Source organism: Podarcis pityusensis, assembly GCF_964106645.2.
Source record: "Podarcis pityusensis genome assembly, chromosome: 14".
NCBI lineage: Eukaryota > Metazoa > Chordata > Lepidosauria > Squamata > Lacertidae > Podarcis > Podarcis pityusensis.
Window position 1 is genome coordinate 27,591,759 of NC_138039.1, and position 21,781 is coordinate 27,613,539.

The window sequence follows — 21,781 nt, forward strand, 5'->3', positions numbered from 1 at the left end:
GGTGAAATGAGTTTTTATGTGCAAGGCTGGCCTGCCCTGATTTGATTACTGTTGCTGAAGTATGTGACAGCTGTCCAGGTCATGAGAGGCCTGTCCCCTCCCCCAAATGTGAAGGTTTTGTTTTTTTTAAGAGAAAAGGTGAATAAGAGGAAACATTTATGTATCTTTATACAGTGGTACCTCGGGTTAAGAAGTTAATTCGTTCCGGAGGTCCGTTCTTAACCTGAAACTGTTCTTAACCTGAGGTACCACTTTAGCTAATGGGGCCTCCCGCTGCCGCCGCACAATTTCTGTTCTCATCCTGAGGTAAAGTTCTTAACCCAAGGTATTATTTCTGGGTTAGCGGAGTCTGTAACCTGAAGCGTATGTAACCTGAGGTACCACTGTACAGCACACAGATGAATTGTGGAACTTGTTCCCACAGGACACAGTACCTTCCAACATTTCTCAGATGAAAATAGGAATGCCCTAGTCCACAAAAACAACTACAATTTTATTATTTATACCCTGCCCATCTGACTTGGTTGTCCCGGTCACTGTGGGTGGCTTCCAATAGATATAAACACATAAAAAAACATTAAAAACCTTTCCTATACAGGGCTGCCTTCAGATAAGTATACAGTGGTACCTTGTTTTGAGTCCAGGATCCGTTCTGGAGCCCCAGACACTCGACAAAAGGGACTCTTGACAAAGTGCTGCTCTGCACATGCGCACGGAGCGGTTTGCGCTTCTGCACATGCGTGAGCTGCAAACCCAGAAGTAACCTGTTCTGGTACTTCCAGGTTTGCCGCGGACATTCGCTGAAATGGACGCTCGGCGGGGCTGACACTCACTGAGGTATTACTGTATAGTTACTTATCTCCTTGGCTTGAGGGTCACACAACTTCATACCCTCCAACGTTTCTCCAATTAAAACAGGGACGTCCTGAGGAAAGACAGGACATTCTGGGATCAAATCAGAAACCAGAACAGCTTCTGTAAATCCGGGACTGTCCCTGGAAAATAGGGACACTTGGAGGGTCTGCAGTAATGGCCACCAACTTGGATGGCTTTAAAAGACGATGAGACAAGTTCCTGGAGGAGAAGGCTATCGATGGTTGCTAGCCAGGATGGCTGTGCCCTTCCCCCACAGTTTGAGGCAGTAATGTCTCTGTAGTTGCTGGAAACTACAGGAGGGGAGAGGGCTCTGAGTCTTGTGCTCATGCTTGCTGGTTTCCCACAGGCATTTAGTTGGCCCCTGTGATAACAGGATGGATGATTAGATGGACCATTGAGCTGATCCAACAGGCTCTTCTTATGTTCTACAAAGGCAACACAGAGACTGAGGGAGCAGGAAGCTGACAGGAATAGGTACCCCCACCTTGGACTGGTTGTAAGTAAGGAGGCAGGCAGGTGGGGGCTGGTTGAGAACAGAGGGAGGCTGGTGGGGCTGTGCCCCACTCTCCTGAAAGTACCAGCCCTCGCTGCCTAGCACTCTTCAGTGTGTGCATGACATCTCTCGGTCTCTTCTCTCTCTAATCCTTAAAATGGCACAGAGAGGCTTCATGGCTGAGCAGGAATCTCAAAGAGGCCCAATCCAGCCCGAGAGCTGCAGGGCTCCCAGGCCTGTGTTGCTGGTTACCTCACGAGCTCGGAGGAGCTGGTGGCAAACCCTCCTATACTTTGGGTAATCACAGGAGCAGACATGACGTCCTCTGTCTTACTGTAATGTGAAAAAAAGGGAAAGGGACTCTGGGGAAGCCGCATCAAATCTGCTCTGAAGATTTACAGCAATAATTGTGCTGCTCTGGAAAAGGAGTTAGTCATTTCCCCAGCTTTCTTGGCTGTCAGTCTTTGGTGGTCTGGCTTGCGACTGGATGCACCAGTTTGGGGTTTGAGAGGGGGAGCGGGAGAAGGAGAAGGAGGGTAGGTAGGATAGACTGTTGTTATTATTATTATTATTATTATTATTATTGGGTTGCATCCAATGTTAGGCCTACTCAGAGTTGACCCATTGAAGTTACTGGACACAACTAATTTTGGTGGGTCTACTCTCTACATAGGACTCAGTTGGATACAGCCCTTTATTATCTTAATGTTGTTGTTATTTAATTTTTGTTGTTGCAACTTTTACACACAGAAAAAACCTATCTGTGCAAAGAGAATGAGAAAATGAACCTATAAACCAAATAAACAAGATAGGGTTAGCTATATGAATTGCACCGCCGCCCGCCCCCACCCTCCAGTCTTGGTAGATGTTCAGGAGTGCAAAAACGAGTGGCGATTTTAGCCTCATTTCTTGTTCAACACAGAATCGCATGGTCAAGGGCCTCTTGAACTACAGACGGGAAAAGGGGCTATGTGAGCTTTAATATATATTTATGCCTCCATGTGGAAGAATCTGTGTTGCACATCAGAGATGGTTTACAGAGGGGAAGCAGGCTGTATTAGCCTTTTGCACCAAAAGGAGCAGAGTCTTATGACACCTTAACAACAAGCAAATTAATAATAATGATGGTTGTAAATTCCTTTCATTTATTTTTTTAAAAATTGATTTTAATGCTATAACCCATCCAGGGACCTTAGGGTGGAAGGCTGATAATAATAATAATTTATAACAATTATTTAATTAATGAAGAATGAATGAATGAATTGCAGCATTAGCTTTCATGAAACACCGGCCACTTCATCATGCATTCAGCATAACCCAGATTTGCAGGGTCCCACATGGATGGGGGGGGGGGGGAGTGAGGTAAGAGAAAAATGAAAAAGTTCAGAGAGTGATGTTTCCATACTTTAACAGCAGCCATTCCCAAGGCTATGAAAGGGACAGAATAGGACCCCGCTTTTCAAAAGGATATGAAAATCTTTGTGAATCACCCTGCTGCCCTCCCAGCCCAGGTCAGCTCAGGACTTAGTATTCTACATAGGAAGGAACTCTAGAAATAACAAAGCATTGCCAGAACTGAACTGTTGTTCCTGAATTTGTTTCAAATTGCGGGAGCCAAGGAGATTTTCGACAGAATGCTCTCGCACATATTTTTCCCCACTCTGGAAATTCTGGATCGGCAAAGAAATTGGTTTTGTCTCCTGCTTGGATTGTGGTTTATTGTCATTTCAGTGCTCACTGCAAACTACAGGTCCCATTGTATTCTCTCATGAAAGCAAAGGAGGATTCATTGGCCTCCCTAGGCCTACCTTCTGTAGTAAACACAACTGATATTTCACATACGGACTTAATAATAGAATTATAGAATTGTAGCATTGGGGGGTACCCCAAGGGTCATCTAGTCCAAACCCCTGCAAAGCAGGAATATCGACTAGATCACACATGACAGATCTCTGCTATTTTATTTTTTAAAAAATTGATTTTATCATAAATATATGGATTTTATCAAAAACATATGGACACACTAAGACAGGGCTCGGCAAGGTTTTACCTGCCTGGGCTGGTAAAGTCCCATGGAGATCTCTCCATGGGCCAGATCGCCTGCGTGATTTCCAGTGTCTGAGCATGCGCAGACGCAATTTCCGGCCTCTGAGAATGCACAGATGCGATTTCCGGCGCTGCGGAAGGGAATCTACGTGGTGTGCCAGTTTAGCACAGTGCACGGGGACTCGCCAAGCAGGTAGCTCAGTTCGGGGGTGGCTCGGGGGCCAGTTAAATTGCCCCCATGGGTCGTTTGCGGCCCATGGGCCACAGGTTGATGACCCCTGCACTAAGACATAACCATACAAACAATAACAACTATACACGGAGCATATTCAGTATATGAAAAAAAATTACAGAGATGCAGTTACATGTAGTTAAGTTTTTAAGATGAGTCTCTATAGCCCGGCCACAATGAGGAGTGAATGATGGGAGGAGTACTTATATGACTCTCCCTCTTTATATATTCAAAAAATGGAGGCCTCTGTTTAAAAACCTCCAATGAAGGAGAGTCTACCACTTTCTGAAGTAGTCCATTCTACTGTAGTTAACTCCACTACTAAACAGTCAGCTTGACATTGATACCAGGAAAAGTCTTAGAACAGATAATTAAACTGTTGGTCTATGAGCACTTAGAAAAAGAGGATGTGATTACAGTGGTACCTCGGGTTACGTACGCTTCATGATACATACACTTCAGGTTACAGACTCCGCTAACCAGAAATAGTACTTCGGGTTAAGAACTTTGCTTCAGGATGAGAACAGAAATCGGGGGGCCACCAGGGGGCGCATTGGAAGATGGCCGACAATAACATCTCTCCGACCCACACGAGGTAATTAAGAGGCTGCTATGGGAAGTATGCAGTCTTCCCGGCCCCCCCAAGGAGATGGCGGGGACTACCTTGCCAGCGGTGTCCATAATTCACCCCCGGATTCGAAAGAAGGGGGTGCGGACACTTGGCACCAGCCCTTGTGTGAAGTCGGCTCTTCCCAGACGCTGTCTCCAATCAGCACACTGGTTGTTTTAGCTCGAAACATATAATTGGAAATATATAATTTGGAAGGAAGCTAAAGCACATACATCAAGCAAGGATTGGGAGTTAAGACTGCTGATTAATGGATCTCTGGGAGCGGAACTACGGGCGAGACAAATAAATCAAGTGATGAATCGCCATTTAAAGACTGGTACGTTTGGTGTGAAATGGAAGGGGGGTGGAGAAAAAAACTTTTCTTTTTCTTTGCCTTATGTGAGTATTAATAACCCTTCACCCCAGAAAGAAAAACTGTAGCAATTTATTAATCACAAGCAGGAATTCAAGAACTGTGTGGAGTGAATTCGATCAAAGAGAGGACTGGTAAACATCGGAGAACGGAGGAAAATTTTATGACGCAGTTTCAAATGGCGTTTCTCCGAGATAGGCTTGCCTAAGAAGGATGGGGGGGGGGGAGGACCAGGGTCATTGGAATGTGAATGCTTAAAGGAATGTGATTTAGACCTTGGCAGAGCCCTCTGAAATATGTCTGGCAATCCTGGAAAATCAAGGGACAGACCGAGGGAAAGTCTCTTTACGGAGGTGTGGAAATGGCGGCTGTCCTTATGTGATATGATCTTTGGAGAGTGTAAAACCCACACAGAGGATGTTTGGTTTTAACCCGCTTGTGAAGATTATCAGAGATCGCAAAGAAAGGAATATATGATAACAACAAGAAGATGAAGAAAGTAACAAAGAGACTATCTGGACAGAACTGGATAGAACTGTTTAATTAAAGCAGCAACATGAGTGATGTTTAGTCCCCTTTCGGAGCTTGATGTATGGGTACCCCCGACAAAAATTTAAAGATTTGGCTGTATAATTTGGAATTAATGTGATTTGGAAATAATGTGATTTGATTGGCCTGTTAATAAAAATTATATTTTTTAAAAAAAAAAGAGAACAGAAATCGCACGGCGGCAGCGCAACAGCAGCAGGAGGCCCCATTAGCTAAAGTGGTCTTCAGGTTAAGAACAGTTTCAGGTTAAGAACGGACCTCCGGAACGAATTAAGTACTTAATCCGAGGTACCGCTGTATTAAGACCCAGCAAGGGTTTCTCAAAAACAAGTCAGGCCAGACAAATCTCATTTCTTTATTGGATAGAGTTGCAAGCTTGGTGGATCAGGGGAATGCTGTAAATGTAGAGTATCTTGATTTCAGTAAGGTTTTGGGCAAAGTCCTCCATGATATTCTTGCAGGAAGCTGGTAAAAAGTGGGATATACAAGATAACTGTTAGGTAGATTTGGAACTTGTTGACTGACGGAACCCAGAGTGTGCTCACTAATGGTTCCTCATTATCCTGGGAAAAAATGACAAGTGGGGTGCCGCAGGGTTGTGTCCTAGGCTTGCTGTTGTTCAACACCTTTATAAATGACTTGGACAAAAGAATTGAGGGAATGCTCATCAAATTTGCAGTTGACACAAAATTGAGAGGGGTAACTAATGCCACAGAAGACAGAATCGGGATTCAATATGACCAAGGCGAAATAGAGTGGTAATATAACTTTCCTTGATCTGGACGCTATACTTCTGTTGACGCAGCATAGAAATGCATTTGCTTTTTTTGCTGCTGCATCACACTGTTGATTCATCAACCATTCTACCAGTATTTTTCGTTCTGAAACACTGATATCATAATGCAACTCATGATTTCACCCAGTGGGTGTTTTTCGTTGGGTTTAGCAAAGCAGCCCTTATCAATGTATCATAACCCCAATGTAGCTGGCACGTGGGGCTCTGTAACTGCCATTCCCCCAACTCTCTGCTCTCCAGACGTTTTGAACTACAACTCCCATCAACCCCTGCCAGCCTGTCTTGAAGAACCCATTTTATAGATCAGCTCCCACCCTTTCAAAGCAGTATAGAGAGATGATTCAAAGAAGCTTCCATATGCCAAGCAGTGAATTAAGAGATGCACTCCTCAGAAGATGCTATGTAATTAGAATTATCCCTTCCAAGCCCAAAGCCACAGTCACTGAGAACATCTGTTTAGATTACAGTTGTGTCAGATTTGGATGAGAGGGCTTGATTTAAAACAGGAAGAAAACACTCATTATGACTTGGGAAAAGAAAGTAAAGTCACCTCATTGCTTGTTAAAGATTAAAGAGAATATTTTTGTGGGGATTATCCCATTGGGGAAACATATTTTTTTTAACCTAAGGAAAGGTATGAACTGCTAGAAGGCAACCAGCTGGAGCCACTTGGTAGAGCATCTGCTTTGCAATCAGACAGTCCCGGGTTCAATGCCCAATGTCCCCTGTCAGAAACCCCAAACAGCTGCTGCCAGTCAGTGTAGACAATACTGAACTAGATGGACCCAATGGTATGACTTGGTATAAGGCAGTTTCCTGTGTTCCTGAGTTGCCAACAAAATGAGAAGAAAGGTCTTCCAGGAAATGGCATTGTATTTTGCACATCCTCTGTGGAAATACCTGTTTCATTCTCGACGTAAACATTTCAGTTAAAAAAAGAGATGCTTAAGCAGGGGTGAGGAGACCTTTGACCCTTCAGATGTTGCTAGACTACAACTCCCATCATCCCTGCCCGTGCTGCCTGCTGGGGCAGATGGGAGTTGGAGCCTGAAACATACGGAGACCCACAAGTTAGCAAAGCCTGCTGCAGTCTACCAGCTGGAGGGCCACAGATTCTTAGAGCATGGAGTTGTAGTAACCAGTGATACCAGCCCTTTTTGCCATGGATGGGGCATAAGGTGGAGCCAAATTGCAGTCTTCATGCCAGAGATGGGGTGGACAAATCCACCAATTCTGGTTTTTCTCAGTTTCTCTGTTTTCCAGTCTTAAGTCCAATCAGTGGAAGACAGGAGTGCCTGGCGTGCTCTGGTCCATGGAGTCACGAAGAGTCAGACACGACCAAACGACTAAACAATTGCAAGTTACTGTTTTTAAAAAACCCTCTTGAAAATTCATCAGCACTGTACTGCAAAATTCTCCAAATATATATGCAATTTTCTCTAAAATATTTTTTTTGTATGGCATTTTCACCAATATATGCACTTTTGTGCACATTTTACCTTTCTGTAATGTGTATTTTGGTACACATTAATTGCCTGGAGAAATATACTGCAAAATGTAGAGAAGCGCAAATTTCAAAGGACGGCTGTGTTTCAGTTTACGTCCTGTATCAGAAAGTGTGAATTAGGTTGATTTGCATTTGCATGTGAACTGAATCAGATTTCTTCCCCATCCCTAATATGCTTGCCTGCATCTGCTCATTCTTTCTTAGAAATGAAATGCTGGTTTTTCCCATTCTGAAATGGAAATAACTGGGTCCTCATCCATCAATCCTGGCTTCTTTTCCCTATCGATATGAGCCTAGACATTGCCAGGCCTGAACAAGGAAAGGCTAATTCATTTTCCACATGGCCTCGGTCTGGTTTCACAGGTGTTAGTTAGCACAGCTCAGACGTTGTTTGCTGACTTTGTGGTCATGGGGCGGCCTGCATAGCAACTCTTCCAAGCTTGTTTTCTCACAAGGCCTGTGGCTCTTTTCATCTTGCAAAACCCCAAAACCTCTTTCCCAAACCACAAACAGTTCCTTCACTAATAAGGCTGTAAAAAGTGGCAAGGACGACCATGTTTCTGCGCCCACCGACTTGGGAGCAATTGAAATCAGTTAGGCTCAATTCCAAGTAAACAGGCATAAGCTTGGGCTCAAGGCTCGGAGAGGGCCTGAGCTTGGAACTGGAGTGAAACAACCCTAAACAATGGAAAAGCAAACTACTTTGAGCTTGTAAGGGAAGGGAAAGTGGGAATTAAAAACGAAAGATGGTTACAAAGGAGAGCCACAATTATGACCTGTATGGTACATAGAATCATAGAACTGTAGAGTTGGAAGGGACTCGGGGGTCACATTTTGCATCTTTAGTTGCGATTCCTGCATTGCAGAGAGTGGACTAGATGACTCTTTGGGTTCCTTCCAACTCTTGAATTCTGTAATTCATTTTCTGTACACTAAAAAAAAAGAATCACCTGAGACAGGCAATAGGATGACTACATGCTCCACTGCAATTGCGGGAGAGACAGCTGTAAGGGCTATTTCTAAAATTCATCATACGTTTAAGAAACAGTTTCATTTGGTATATTATCCTGCAAGGAAACCTTTGCATAAGAATGTTTTACAGCAGCACCTGCATCCCTGTACTGATCTGAACACAGCAGGCACTTGTGGAAATGCAGGTTCAAGACCCCAAATCACAATGCTGTCTATTTTATTTTGGGGAAAAGATGGCTGAGCCAGGGTGGTTGGAGCAGGGGGTGGAACTGACTGAAAGTGATAAGCCCCTAATGTCCTTTTTCAAATCCAGCCTATAAACGCAACAGAATATAACACCCTGCCCTGGAATTCTCTTTGCAATGCACATTGGAAGAATTCCAATTTTTGCTCAAGTCTTGTGGATTTTTAGAAGCCCATTCCAAGAGAGCAGCCATGTTGTTCCATATCACTGAAGAAAGAGGTATTGTACCAGAAAGGCTGGGGAGTGAATCCCACACCCACACACCAGCACACTTAATACTTACAATATTATTTAATGTGTGTGTATATATATGTGTGTGTGTGTGTGTGTGTGTGTGTGTGTGTGTGTGTTTGTCTATCTATCTATCTATCTATCTATCTATCTATCTATCTATCATCTCCCACCTTTTTCCCAAGCTCGGATTCAGTTGCAGCTTCCAACACTTACATTACAAAACACAGATTTTAAAAAATCAAACTAATTTAAAAAATAGTTAAAATACATCAGTTAAGCACACGATACCCCAATATATGCAATTTTGTACACATTGCTTGGCTGGAGAACTGCGTCGCAAAATTCAGAGAAGCTGCGAATTTCCAAGAACCGTGTGAAATCAATAGCAGAGTGAAGATAACATTGCTTCAGATAGTGTGAATTGAGTAAGTTCACCTTTAAATGGAAACTCAGTTGAATCCAGGGGTGGGTGGGTGGGTGTTGGCAACCCCCTCCTTTCCAACCAAACCCATTGAAACCCTCCTTGCGACCCACTCCCTTTCTCGGCTCTCATTTGCCGCCCAGCCCCATCTTGAATAAATTAGTGGCTCCAGAGCTGCTGCCGGAGATTAACTGTTCCATTGATTGCAAAGAACGAGCTGATCTTCTGTTGTTTCATGTCTGCTTTTCCAAAAATACCCGTTTCTTTTTTCTCTCCCTGGTGTCTTTCACATTAATCATACATATTTTTTGGGAAATGCAATATACGTGTGTATTTTAAACATGTGTAACTGTATAGCTCTTTCCCCCATTGGTTTATTATTTCAGTGAGCAGCTGATTAGATGTAGAATTGAAATGCCAATGAAATTCAGGAGCACTTTGCATTTTGGCTGCTGTTATTGTTCACTTCTGCCCGTGGCTCCAGGAACCAGGCCTGTCTTCTTTTGTAGACAAAGGAATATTTAGGAATAAGTGGCAGTTGCAAGGCGGAGCAGACATCAGTGAAATTTGCCCTGGAGGGCATAGAGACCTTGTTCTCAGCCAGACACAGTTCTTCAGCCTTTGACACATTGACACCAAGCATTTAAAGTGCTTTTCTATCACTTTAAATACCTGGGATCTGCAGTTTGTTAAGGGTGCTAATAGTTGTTAAAGTAAAGGTAAAGGGGCCCCTGCCCATTAGGTCCAGTCGTGGCCGACTCTGGGGTTGCGGCGCTCATCTCGCTTTACTGGCCGAGGGAGCTGGCGTACAGCTTCCAGGTCATATGGCCAGCATAACTAAGCCGCTTTTGGCGAACCAGAGCAGCGCACGGAAACGCCGTTTACCTTCCTGCCGGAGTGGTACCTATTTATCTACTTGCACTTTGACATGCTTTTGAACTGCTAGGTTGGCAGGAGCAGGGAGCGAGCAACGGGAGCTCACCCCGTCGCGGGGATACAAACCACCGACCTTCTGATCGGCAAGTCCTAGGCTCTGTGGTTTAACCCACAGCGCCACCCACGTGGTCCTTATTCGCTTTGCAGAGCTACATTTCCTAGAGTTCCCTACAGGCCTTCCCTGAGCGTAGATGCTGAAAATGGGTCCCTCTGGCTTCAAAGTCCAAAGAGCCAAAATAAGAAAAGTGGTTTTCATTCTCTGTCCATTCATTGCATGCTACACAGAGACTGGAAAAAATAACCAGACCCATCACAGCTGGTTTGGTTTTATGCTAGATATTTAAGAGAAAACAGGGGGGAAACTACATTAATTCTGCAAGAGAAAAAAAAGGCTTTAAAACAGCCATGCTTTGATGCCTTTACAACAAAAGAATCTGGTTTTGTATATCATCACTCTGAGGTGTCTAATTAGCAAGTGGGGTTTTGCAAATGAAGAGCTTTGCTGCAAGCAAGATTTGCTTGGAGGGTCCAGCAACCAGCTAGTAATTCACACCTCAAGCACAGCACAGGTTTCCTTCAAGGAATTCAGCCTATTCTCTGGCACTCAGATGCTCCTAAGTAGCCAATTACATCAGCCAGGTGAGCTGATGACTATCTAGGTCAGGGCAATCCAACCTTTCATACCAAGTGGGCTGCAAAAGTACTTCAACACAGAACCCACAGGCCACACGCTGCCTTGTCACATGGGGTGGGGGAAAGAGCCCACAATTTGGTGCCCCACCCACCTCTTTCCCAAAGCTGGGAAACTGCTAACTAGGCTTTGGGAAAGAGGCTGGGGTACTCTAGGACCCTGCCAGAGCCTTCATGCCTCCTTCCCAAAGCCCAACACCTCTCTTATCTGGCTCTGGGAAGGCAGTGAGAGTTTAGTGGGGCGGGCACTGAATGTTGCCAAAGGCCACCAAAAGAGGTCTTAGCCCTCAGGCCACGCACTGGACCATCCTGACCTAGGTCCTGCAGTTGATCCAGAAAGTTTTCCCCCTGTAACTTGTCATTTCTTTCTATAGTTTTAATTGATGCTTTTTAATATTTTCTTATTAAGACCACTTGTTAAGGTTTGCCTGAAAATAAATATCTTAAATAGACTATTTTTTTTTGTTCATGGTGAATACTAAATAATGCATACGTTCACAATTAATAACATCATTAATTGTTCCACTTTTGGTAAGTTGGCTTGTTGTTTTTAAGTATTTTTCATCATCAGTTCATGTTTCTAGACCCTAAGAGTGTGGAAAGTAGGATTAGCAAGAGTACTTCTGACCAGGAGACAGTATCTTCTGGCCCTTGTGTGTTGTGATTTTCTGCCTTACATGGATTTGATTGATGGTGACATTTTATTGGACATTTTATGGTTTTAATATGCCACTGGCGGGCAAAAGAGCGGCATATCAATATTGTGCTGATGATTATGGTTTCTAGGTGGTATCAGAAGCAGTAAGATATGGTATTTAATGAAGTTGCTGTTGGCATCTGCCTGTCTCGAGAGACAATGAAGTACGCCTCTGGGGATGAAGTCAAACCGCTGCATGAATGAAGTAATTAAATAAACATTGATTGTTTAAATATTATTACTTTTCCCTTTGCTGTGTAAGTGTGGGGAACTGCTGTGCTCTTCCTCCACAGTCAGAGGCAATAATGCTTCTGTAACTAGTTGTTGGAAACCACGGGAGAGGAGAGGGCTCTTGTGTTCGGATCCTGCTTGCAGGTTTCCCTTAGGCATCTAGTTGGCCACTGTGAGAACAGGATGCTCTATTAGATGGGCCACTGGCCTGATCCAGTAGGCTCTATTTATGTTCTCTGACCTAGCATGAATTAGGGAACCCATAAAGGTAAAGGTAAAGGGACCCCTGACCATTAGGTCCAGTCATGGCCGACTCTGGGGTTGCGGCGTTCATCTCGCTTTATTGGCCAAGGGAACCGGTGTACAGCTTCCGGGTCATGTGGCCAGCATGACTAAGCCACTTCTGGAGAACCAGAGCAGCACATGGAAGCGCCGTTTACCTTCCTGCCGGAGCGGTACCTATTTATCTACTTGTACTTTGATGTGCTTTTGAACTGCTAGGTTGGCAGGAGCAGGGACTGAGCAATGGGAGCTCACCCCATTGCGGGGATTCGAACCGCCAACCTTCTGACCGGCAAGTCCTAGGCTCTGTGGTTTAACCCACAGCGCCACCCGCAGGGGGCAAACTCTGGCCCAGAGGAAAGCTGCATCGAGAGGCCCACTGATGATAATGAAAGGAAACTTGGCATAAGTCTCTTAAAATAGTGATAATCCAACAGCCACCTATGCAGAGTCTTCTCCTCTCCTGCAGGGCCCTTCATTTCAAGAGGGAATGGATTGGATATCCAACAACATTCTGTGGTTGCCTCTAGAATTTTAATAATGCTGCCTAAGCAAGCCTAAACTTCTCCAACCCAATTCCAGAGGCATCGCAATTCCAAAGCTATATAAAGCATTAAAAAGTGAGTCATTCAAGCTTAGAGCTATGGAGGAAACCAAAACCTATAACAGTCATGACAATGAAGGAGGCAAAGTCCTAAAATGAAAGGAAGCCACATGATTTTTTTTGTCTTTCTTGGACAATGACACATTGCTTTCCATTGGGGTTGAACTTTAAGTTTTTAAAGAGCGGTGGTGATTGAGCCTCATGGAAACTTAGCATCCATGGAAATATTTCCCCAGTTACTTTGAAGGTGGAGATGGGGATTAGCTGCTGCAGATGTCAGAGCCTTGACAACTGCTTTTGAGGAGTTCTCCACGAGGTGTGTCAACATGGTTTGTTGAAAACTTTATCTCCTCTCCTCCTTCACTAGCTGGCTGGACGTCCTATTTGCAGTTCAAAATAAGATGCTCGTTTCAGTTGCTACCTTTGTAGCCTGGTGGTGATGTTGGGATTGGGTTGAAAACAAGTGCACTTTGATTTTCGCTTCTGAGTAAAAAGGAATCCATAATGCGAAGGCCTGTGGGGAATCTTTCCCGGAGGTTTGTCCTACGTCAGGACTGCATGACATCATCATCATCATCATTGGGGCAGGCTCAGTCTCAGAGATGAAACTGAGAAACAGTCCATCTACCAGTCCCTTACCCGCCACTCTCTTCTGGAAGCAGAGAGCCTGGACATTTCCAAAGGAAAGAGCTCCAGAAAAGCTGCCTAGCTTGAGCATAGCTAGATCCAGAGGAACAGCTGGTGGTGGTCCCTCATGGATTCCAGATGTGGCACATCACTCCATACTGAGGGATATTTGGCATCCCTGATTGATTCCCTGCAACAACACCAAGTAGAAGAAACATTCCTTGGTAGGGCTTTTGCATGAATGAGGGATGTATTTCAGTATTAGAGCCAGCCCTACCATTAGACAAAGTGAGGCAGCTGCCTAAGGCCGAAGATACTGAAGGGAAGAGAGTTGTAGGGCCAAACTGAATGTGTCCTCCCTGCCCTAAGCTAACCTGCTGCCTTTGAGTGTGGTGGAGGATATCATAGAATCATAGGATTGTAGATAACAACAGCAGCAGCAGCAGCAGCAGCAATTGTAGAGCTGCAAGGAGCTCCAATGGTCAATCTCCTGCAATGCAGCAATCACAGCTAAAGAATCCCTGACAGATGGCCATGCAACCTCATCTTAAATACCTGCAATGGTCCACCTTCTGAGGTCATCTGTTCCACTGCGAAACAGCTCTTACCCTTAGAAAGTTCTTCCTAATGTTAAGTATACCTGAAGGAGCGTCTCCACCCCAATCGTTCAGCCCAAACATTGAGGTCCAGCTCCGAGGGCCTTCTGGTGGTTCCCTCACTGCAAGAAGTGAGGTTACAGGGAACCAGGCAGAGGGCCTTCTCGGTAGTGGCACCTGCCCTGTGGAACGCCCTCCCATCAGATGTCAAGGAAATAAACAACTGACTTTTAGAAGACATCTGAAGACAGCCCTGTTTAGGGAAACTTTTAATGTTTGATGTTTTATTGTGTTTTAAATATTCTGTTGGGAGCCTCCCAGAGTGGATTGGGAAACCTAACCAGATGGGCGGGGTATAAATAATACATTATTATTATTATTATTATTATTATTATTATTATTATGTCAGAATATCTTTTCTTGTCATTTGAATCCACTGATTTGGGTCCTGCCCTCAGGAGCAGCAGGAAACAAACTTGTTCCATATCTTGTCCTTTGTCCCAGGCAGCAAAATGTCTTATTTATTTATGGAAATTATTAGTCGCCTTTCACCTAACAGGTCTCACACTAAAGAACACACACACACACACATATATATATATACACACACACATTATAGAAAAGACAAGAAATCATATGAACATATAGCATATTAGAAAAAGCTGTGTGCCCCCTATATTAGAAAAATAGTAGAAAAAGCAATGAGCCTTGCTTGCTCCTCTCCTGTCTCTGCCAGGGGACCAGCCTTGGGCCAGTGCTCTCCAGTAGCATACAATGATGCTCTCTAGCAGCATCAAAAGCAGGTCATGAGCAACAGAAGGCAGCACACTCCATGGGAAGCATTCAGCCAAACAAGGCCTGCCCAGCTTGTACAAGTCTACCCAACCCTGACAGGGTACCAATGGGTGGTACCTCATGTTCTTCTGGGTGGGGAGGAAATGCTTGACTGGATTCCAAGCCCTGGTTCAGATCCCCCATCAAAGATAAGGGGGACCTTCCATCTAATCCACCATGTAATATATAAAGACCAACTCTTGTTTCCCAGAAATTACACTGACTGATGTTGCTTCCTGCTCTGCACTGAAACTCTTTTTAATCAGCTGATATATTTAGTCCCCAGACTCTCGACTCCTGCCAGATTTCGATCCGGGTGATTTGAAAAAGATCTCCATTCCAAACAGGAATTAGTCGTTGTTTAGATTTCTTTATGATTCCCGGCTGTTGTGGGGTTCTGCTGGAGTTGAATGAACTCTGTCCTTAAATATTAAATGTGGTTGGGGGCAGGGAATGAATCTCCTCTCTTCTCTCATCCAAAAGTGACTGCAAGCATCCTCTACACTACAGCATGATGTGGTCTAGCAAGGCAATAGACAGTGTCCAAATATTGGAAGGTTTGGGGAGGCTGTTGGTTTCTTAAGGGGAACTGGACGGAAGGTTCAGTGCAAGGATGGGGAACCTGTAGTCCTTCAGATGAACTTGGACTCTTGACTCTCATCAACCCAAGCCAGCAAGGCCAATAGTGATGATGGGCATTGTAGTCTGTCAACAGCTGGATTGCCACAGGTTCCCAGCATTGGCTTAATGCATGGGCCCTATCCAGAGATGCATACACAGCACACTTGAGATATTTATTATCTGTCCTCTACCAAACCCCGACAACGTATTTTCAGTTCACCTTGGTTTAAAATTTAAACCCTTTTTTGAGGGTGGGGACTAATGTGGCCTGTGGCCTGCAAGTTAGCCACTCCTGGTTATATCCAATGCTAGTTCCAATAAGAGAATGTCCATTGGAATCAATGGACACGACTACAATTAGAGAATTGCAGAGTTGGAAGGGACCCTAGATAAGTGTTATCTAGTCCAACCCCCCTGCAATGCAGGAATCTCAGCTGTCTAAATTAGGCCCATTGATTTCAATGGATTTTCCTTGAGTTGGCTACAATGCATTGCTATTTGGTGCAATACTTTCATGTGCTTAATGTATCTGGATTGCCAATGTTTTATGGATGGTTCCCCCCTCCCTTTTATGATTTTATTTTCAAAATTATGCCAATGTGAAGGCTGAATGAATGAATGCTATAATGTTTTGGGGGTTGGAGCAGACTGCAAGGAAATGGTGTAATTGTAATCAATTCCTATGCATACACTTGGAGGATTTCTATGCTTGTTTGATTTTTATTATTATTATTATAACATATTTTTAAATAATGTAAGCTACAACTGACCATGAAGGACCAACAAAGACAATACAATAATGCAATGCTGCTTCTTTTTATTAGTTACAATTATATGGTTGTAGATTGTCTTGGTGTTTGACATTCCAAAACGTCAGAAAAATACTCCACCATTCTATACATTTTTTATAGTTGATCTCTATAAATTATTGTATATTTCAATAAGGTAGCTATATTCTATATTTTGTTAGACCATTCAGTGATAAGGCTTTTCAGTGTTTGTGATCAAATGTGTGATGTTCAGAAATGGCCAATAAAAGATCTCCTCCTACCCCCCCCCCTCAAATTTTTGTTTCCCTCCAGGCTGGTGGTTGGAGCCCCTTATGAGACCAGTGGGCAACAGAAGACTGGAGATGTCTACAAGTGTTCGGTGAATGGTGAAACCAACAGCACCTGTTCCAAGCTCAATCTAGGTAAACCCATGGGATAAAATTTACCACCTTGAGCATCTTTTCTGTATGTGCTCCACTGCTAAGGGTCACTCAAATGCACACGTGTCTTCACATCCATAGCTACCAATGACTTCTCTGAGTTGTGCATAGGTAAAAAAGATTGCCACTAGATCAGCTCTATTTTGTCTTTAAACTCTACCCTTATAGCCCTGGAACATTTTTCAGTGGGAAGTGAAACCAGCAGGCCTCCATGAAATGCCAATCTTGTTGGTTAACATGATTAAAATGAAAAATAGATATGGTAAAATAATAAGAAGGATAATTCCTGGGATGCCTCTATCCAGGCTCGGGGCAAGTATTGTTTGGTGAGAGAGCCCTAGGAGAGAATTAAAATAACAAAACATTCTGCAAAGTGTAGAAACATAGGCTGTTAGACCTTTAAAATACCCCCTTCTAAGTTGTACCTAAAATTCCACACTTCCTTTAGCATAGAAAGAGACCACATGTTTGATAAGCTTAAAATTGTTTACTTATAAACTCTTCAAATGTCAGATTCATGTGCTTTTCCATACAGCAGCAACAAAACACAGGCAGTATAACTTAGGTTCCAAAAATGGTAAATGTTTCTAAATAATTTGCATAGAAACAGAAAGATGGCTTGCTTTAGTCCCACAGTCTAAGCCTGGAGCATCCAGCTTAGACCTCCTTACTGGCAGAGTTCACATGGAGGAATATGAGAGAACAGAGAGCTTGGCAACCCTTCCTCCTAAGAGGAGGGGAAGTGACCTAGCTAAGCGTGGCAGGGCAGCTTACTCTATTGTCTTAACCCCTTCATGCATTAATTAGAGTTAAGCATGCTGGTTAAGCATGTAGGTGACCTAACAGCATGGTGGCAACCAGCTCTGAATGTTCCTTTTCAGTTTCAGACTGATGCTGTTTTAGACTGATGCTACCAGTTAACCAAGTTCTCAAGTTCAAATGGGGAGAGTAAGTGAAGGGAGCTGCCTTCGACCGAGTCAGACTATTGATCAATCTAGCTCAGTATTGTTTACACTAACTGGCAGCCATTATCCAAGGTTTCAGGCAAGAAACCTTTCACAGTCCTACCTGAAGATGTCAGGATTTGAACCTGGTACCTTCTGCATGCAAAGCAAATGCCCTGCCACTGAGCTATGGCCCTTCCTGTAAGTGCACATTGTTTTCAGTTTTATACGTGGTCTGATTGCTCCCCCTCTTCCTGAAAAACCAAGCATTAGAGGGAAATGCAAAGAGTTTGCACAAACACTTTCTGAAGCTCCCTGTTCTACAGCTGTTCCTCCTTTCCACTACATGCCTAACTCTGGCATTCTTTTCTCAAGGAAGAGTAACTCTTTCCAATGTGTCGGAGCGCAAGGATAATATGCGTCTGGGTCTCAGCTTGACCACAAACCCCAAAGACAACAGCTTTTTGGTAAGGAATGATTTGCATGTAGGCTTACAGATGCTCTCTGAGTTGTTGCCGTCTTCTGTCGTGACAAGCCTAAGACTCATTTTTAACCCCAACCTGCAACACAGGACCAAGTTTAAAATAAAAATAAAAAGCAACATAGTTCCATCTTTCTCATCCTCTTTCCACCTTCCACCTTCTCTTAAAATAACACATTTAGAGTGGAAGTTAACATGGTGATGGCAACGTGACACACACACCCCTTTAAATTTGTGTGTGCCCTATCTTTATATGATACCTGACTCACCCCTGGACAGTTAAGTCCAGTTGAATTCCATGGGGTGCTGCGCTCAAGCCAATGATCTACAGCAGAAGTGACTAGTCCCTTTATTTTATTTTATTTTGGGTTTGAGGGTTGCGTTCAGTCTTCGGGAACCTTATGGGGGCCATTTGCCTATGATGGGTTCAGGCAGCACACATTCTTGTACAGACACACAGAGCCCGCCCGCCCCCAGTCCTCCTCTTTCCACTCTTCACAAAATCAGTCCAATGACTGGGGGAATAGGAATGAGGAAGAAATCCAATTCAGTTTGCATTTAAAGGCAAGTTTACCTAATTCACACTTTCTGGAATATATGTAAACTGAAACATTAGCAGCCCTTCAAAAATTCATGCTTCTTTGGATTTTGCAATGCAGTTCTCCAGCCAAGTAAAGTGTGCCCAAATGCATATCCTAGGGTACTGTTTGTCATCCGTTAGACATACAGTGGTACCTCAGGTTACATACGCTTCAGGTTACATACGCTTCAGGTTACAGACTCCGCTAACCCAGAAATAGTGCTTCAGGTTAAGAACTTTGCTTCAGGATGAGAACAGAAAGCGTGCTCCGGTGGCACGGGGGCAGCAGGAGACCCCATTAGCTAAAGTGGTGCTTCAGGTTAAGAACAGTTTCAGGTTAAGAACAGACCTCCGGAACGAATTAAGTACTTAACCTGAGGTACCACTGTACAGAAAATGTATTATATTAGGGGAAATCACTTGGCAAAATGTGTGCATATTAGGAGAAGTTTGCACTAAAATGCAGGTGACTTTTTGGGAGGATTTTAACAAAAGAAAATCCCCAACTGATGTGAATGTAGATTGGAATACACACACACACACACACACACACACACATCCAGAGAAAGCAAAATTGGCAGATCCATCCATCTCTACTGAGAAGACCATCCCAATCTAGGCACTGTGCTGGAAGGAGAGGTTTAAACTTCACAAGAATTCTAGCCTGTATTACTTTGACTCCCTTTTTTAGCCTTCTGGGCCTGGCTAAAACATCTAAAAGAGACTCCTGGCATGTCCCGTGTCCTGAAGAATTTATCCCAGCAACAACCGACAGTAGCAGTTCTAAAACCTTCCTCCCTGTTTTGTTCCCTCCTTCACACAGGCTTGCAGCCCTCTCTGGTCTCATGAGTGCGGAAGTTCTTACTACACCACAGGAATGTGCTCCAGGGTGAACTCCAACTTCAGATTCTCCAAGACTGTGGCTCCAGCGCTCCAGAGTATGAGAATGTGCCTGTTATATAGACCTTTCTCCCTCCCTCCCTCCCCTCTCTCTCACTCTCTCACTTTGCCAGACGAGGGGTTTTTGGTCTCTAATGCGTTCAGCACCACTTTGAGGGAGGGGGCCTAGGAAACTCTGCTTGAATAGAAGCAGGACAGCAAAGCGAATTATGTGGGCCGGCAACAGTAAAAATTGCAGCAGCGAAGCAAAGACACCTTTTCCTTCCAGACCCAAAAGAAAGAGAAAAGGACATGTTTTGGATATCTATGACTTTACGTTACAGGGTGCAAAATGCAAACAATGTAGTTTTTTTTATAAAAAGAAAAGTTCCTACAGAAGTCTATGGGTGTTGGGTCCACTTCTCAGTATGCTATAAGTTAGGAGAAAGTTGCTGTAGCTTCAACCTTCTTTTACTGCTTCTCAAGCAATGCTCCCCCTACGGCCCCTTTATGGGATCAAGTATATTGCAGAGGCCCAACCCCAATGCCCTGGTGAGTTGTATGTGATGTTGCCCCTTCCAGAAACTGGTGGAATCCAGGTGTTCCTATGCCAGGCCAGAGGGGCACACAGCCTTACTGTAACAATAGCTGTTTCTATATAAAGCCGTTAACAATCTGAGACCGGTTTACCTGTGAGAACACCTTGCCCCATATATGCCCACTTAACTGCTTTGATTGTCAAAACTGGCACCATTACAGGTCCCAGATCACCCCTGTTCTACATTTGTAAGAACTTGGTCTTTTAGCGTGGCAACAACTACACTTTGGAACTCCCTGCCTATTGATATCAGGCAAGTGCCTTCACTAGACTCTTTTCGGTGCCTGCTAAAAACATTTTTGTTTAGACAAGCCTACCCGGATGGGACACGGGTGGCACTGTGGGTTAAACCACAGAGCCTAGGACTTGCCTATCAGAAGGTCAGCAGTTCAAATCCCCGTGACAGGGTGAGCTCCCGTTGCTCAGTCCCTGCTCCTGCCAACCTAGCAGTTCGAAAGCACGTCAAAGTGCAAGTAGATAAATAGGTACCGCTCTGGCGGGAAAGTAAACAGCGTTTCCGTGCGCTGCTTTGGTTCACCAGAAGCGGCTTAGTCATGCTGGCCACATGACCTGTACGCCGGCTCCCTCAGCCAATAAAGTGAGATGAGCTCCGCAACCCCAGAGTCGGCCACAACTGGACCTAATGGTCAGGGGTCCCTTTACCTTTACCATTACCTTTACCCGGATGTTAAGAAGGTTGGTGCGAGTTTTAATCTGTAGTTAGGCGGCTGTTATTTTAACTTTTCAGAAGTCTTAATTTATTGTTGTTATTTTTTCTTGTTGATATTTTTCTCTTTTTTGTATACTGCTTTAAAGGTTTTAAATTTTTTTTAAAAAAAGAATCAAGCAGTGTATAACTTTTATGAAACAAATAAATAAGCACCACTATAATTTCTGCAGCTCCCTCCTAATAATCCTGCAGACTGTACATTGCTGAGGTGCTGAGACTTTTTTATCCTTCGCCTCCATGCAGAACTGCAGTTCCCAGAGTTTCTTGAAGACTTTAAAACCAATTAAACATGTAATATAGATATATATATACCCTTAGGGAACCTCAATAAAGAAGAAACACAGCAGAACCCAGGAGATAAGATTTCAGAACAGGAAAGGAGAAAGATTGGCCTAAGATTCAGGACTTTCTTGCTCCAAAGGAGACAAAGAATATATATATATATATTGGCAAGCCTTTATCCGCTTCCTGAAAGTAGCCAAGATCTCTTAATGATCTCCTGCCTGTTCTATCGCAGGATGCCAGACATACATGGATATAATTATCGTCCTGGACGGTTCCAACAGCATCTACCCCTGGGTGGAAGTACAGAATTTCCTGATCAGCATCTTGGAGAAATTTTACATTGGACCAGGCCAAATACAGGTGAGAAAACACATGTGAGGAATTTCTCTCATATCAGCACATCCTCATCTTTTGTTTTATAGCTTTTTCCAAGCTGGCGTGCTAGGAACCTTCACCCTTGCCAACGCACCGTGCTTTTCTTCAAGAATCAGTCAAATATTGTTTGCATTTGAAAGAGACGCTACCCAGGACGAAGCAAATGCATTGGGCTGCGTTGGGCCAGGGGAGCAGGCAGGGGTCTGACCTCTGACAAAAGACTTCGCA

General features: G+C 43.9%; 1 protein-coding gene across 1 annotated transcript in view; it reads left to right on the forward strand.

Moving 5' to 3' along the window:
* The window catches only part of ITGA11 (integrin subunit alpha 11), a 98,299-nt gene that overhangs the window by 21,647 nt on the left and 54,871 nt on the right, over positions 1-21,781 (forward strand). Inside the window, exons 3-6 of the mRNA XM_080982097.1 lie at positions 16,554-16,663; positions 18,001-18,092; positions 19,510-19,624; positions 21,411-21,538. Coding sequence (XP_080838223.1) covers positions 16,554-16,663; positions 18,001-18,092; positions 19,510-19,624; positions 21,411-21,538 — 445 coding nt within the window. The remainder of the gene's footprint in view (positions 1-16,553; positions 16,664-18,000; positions 18,093-19,509; positions 19,625-21,410; positions 21,539-21,781) is intronic.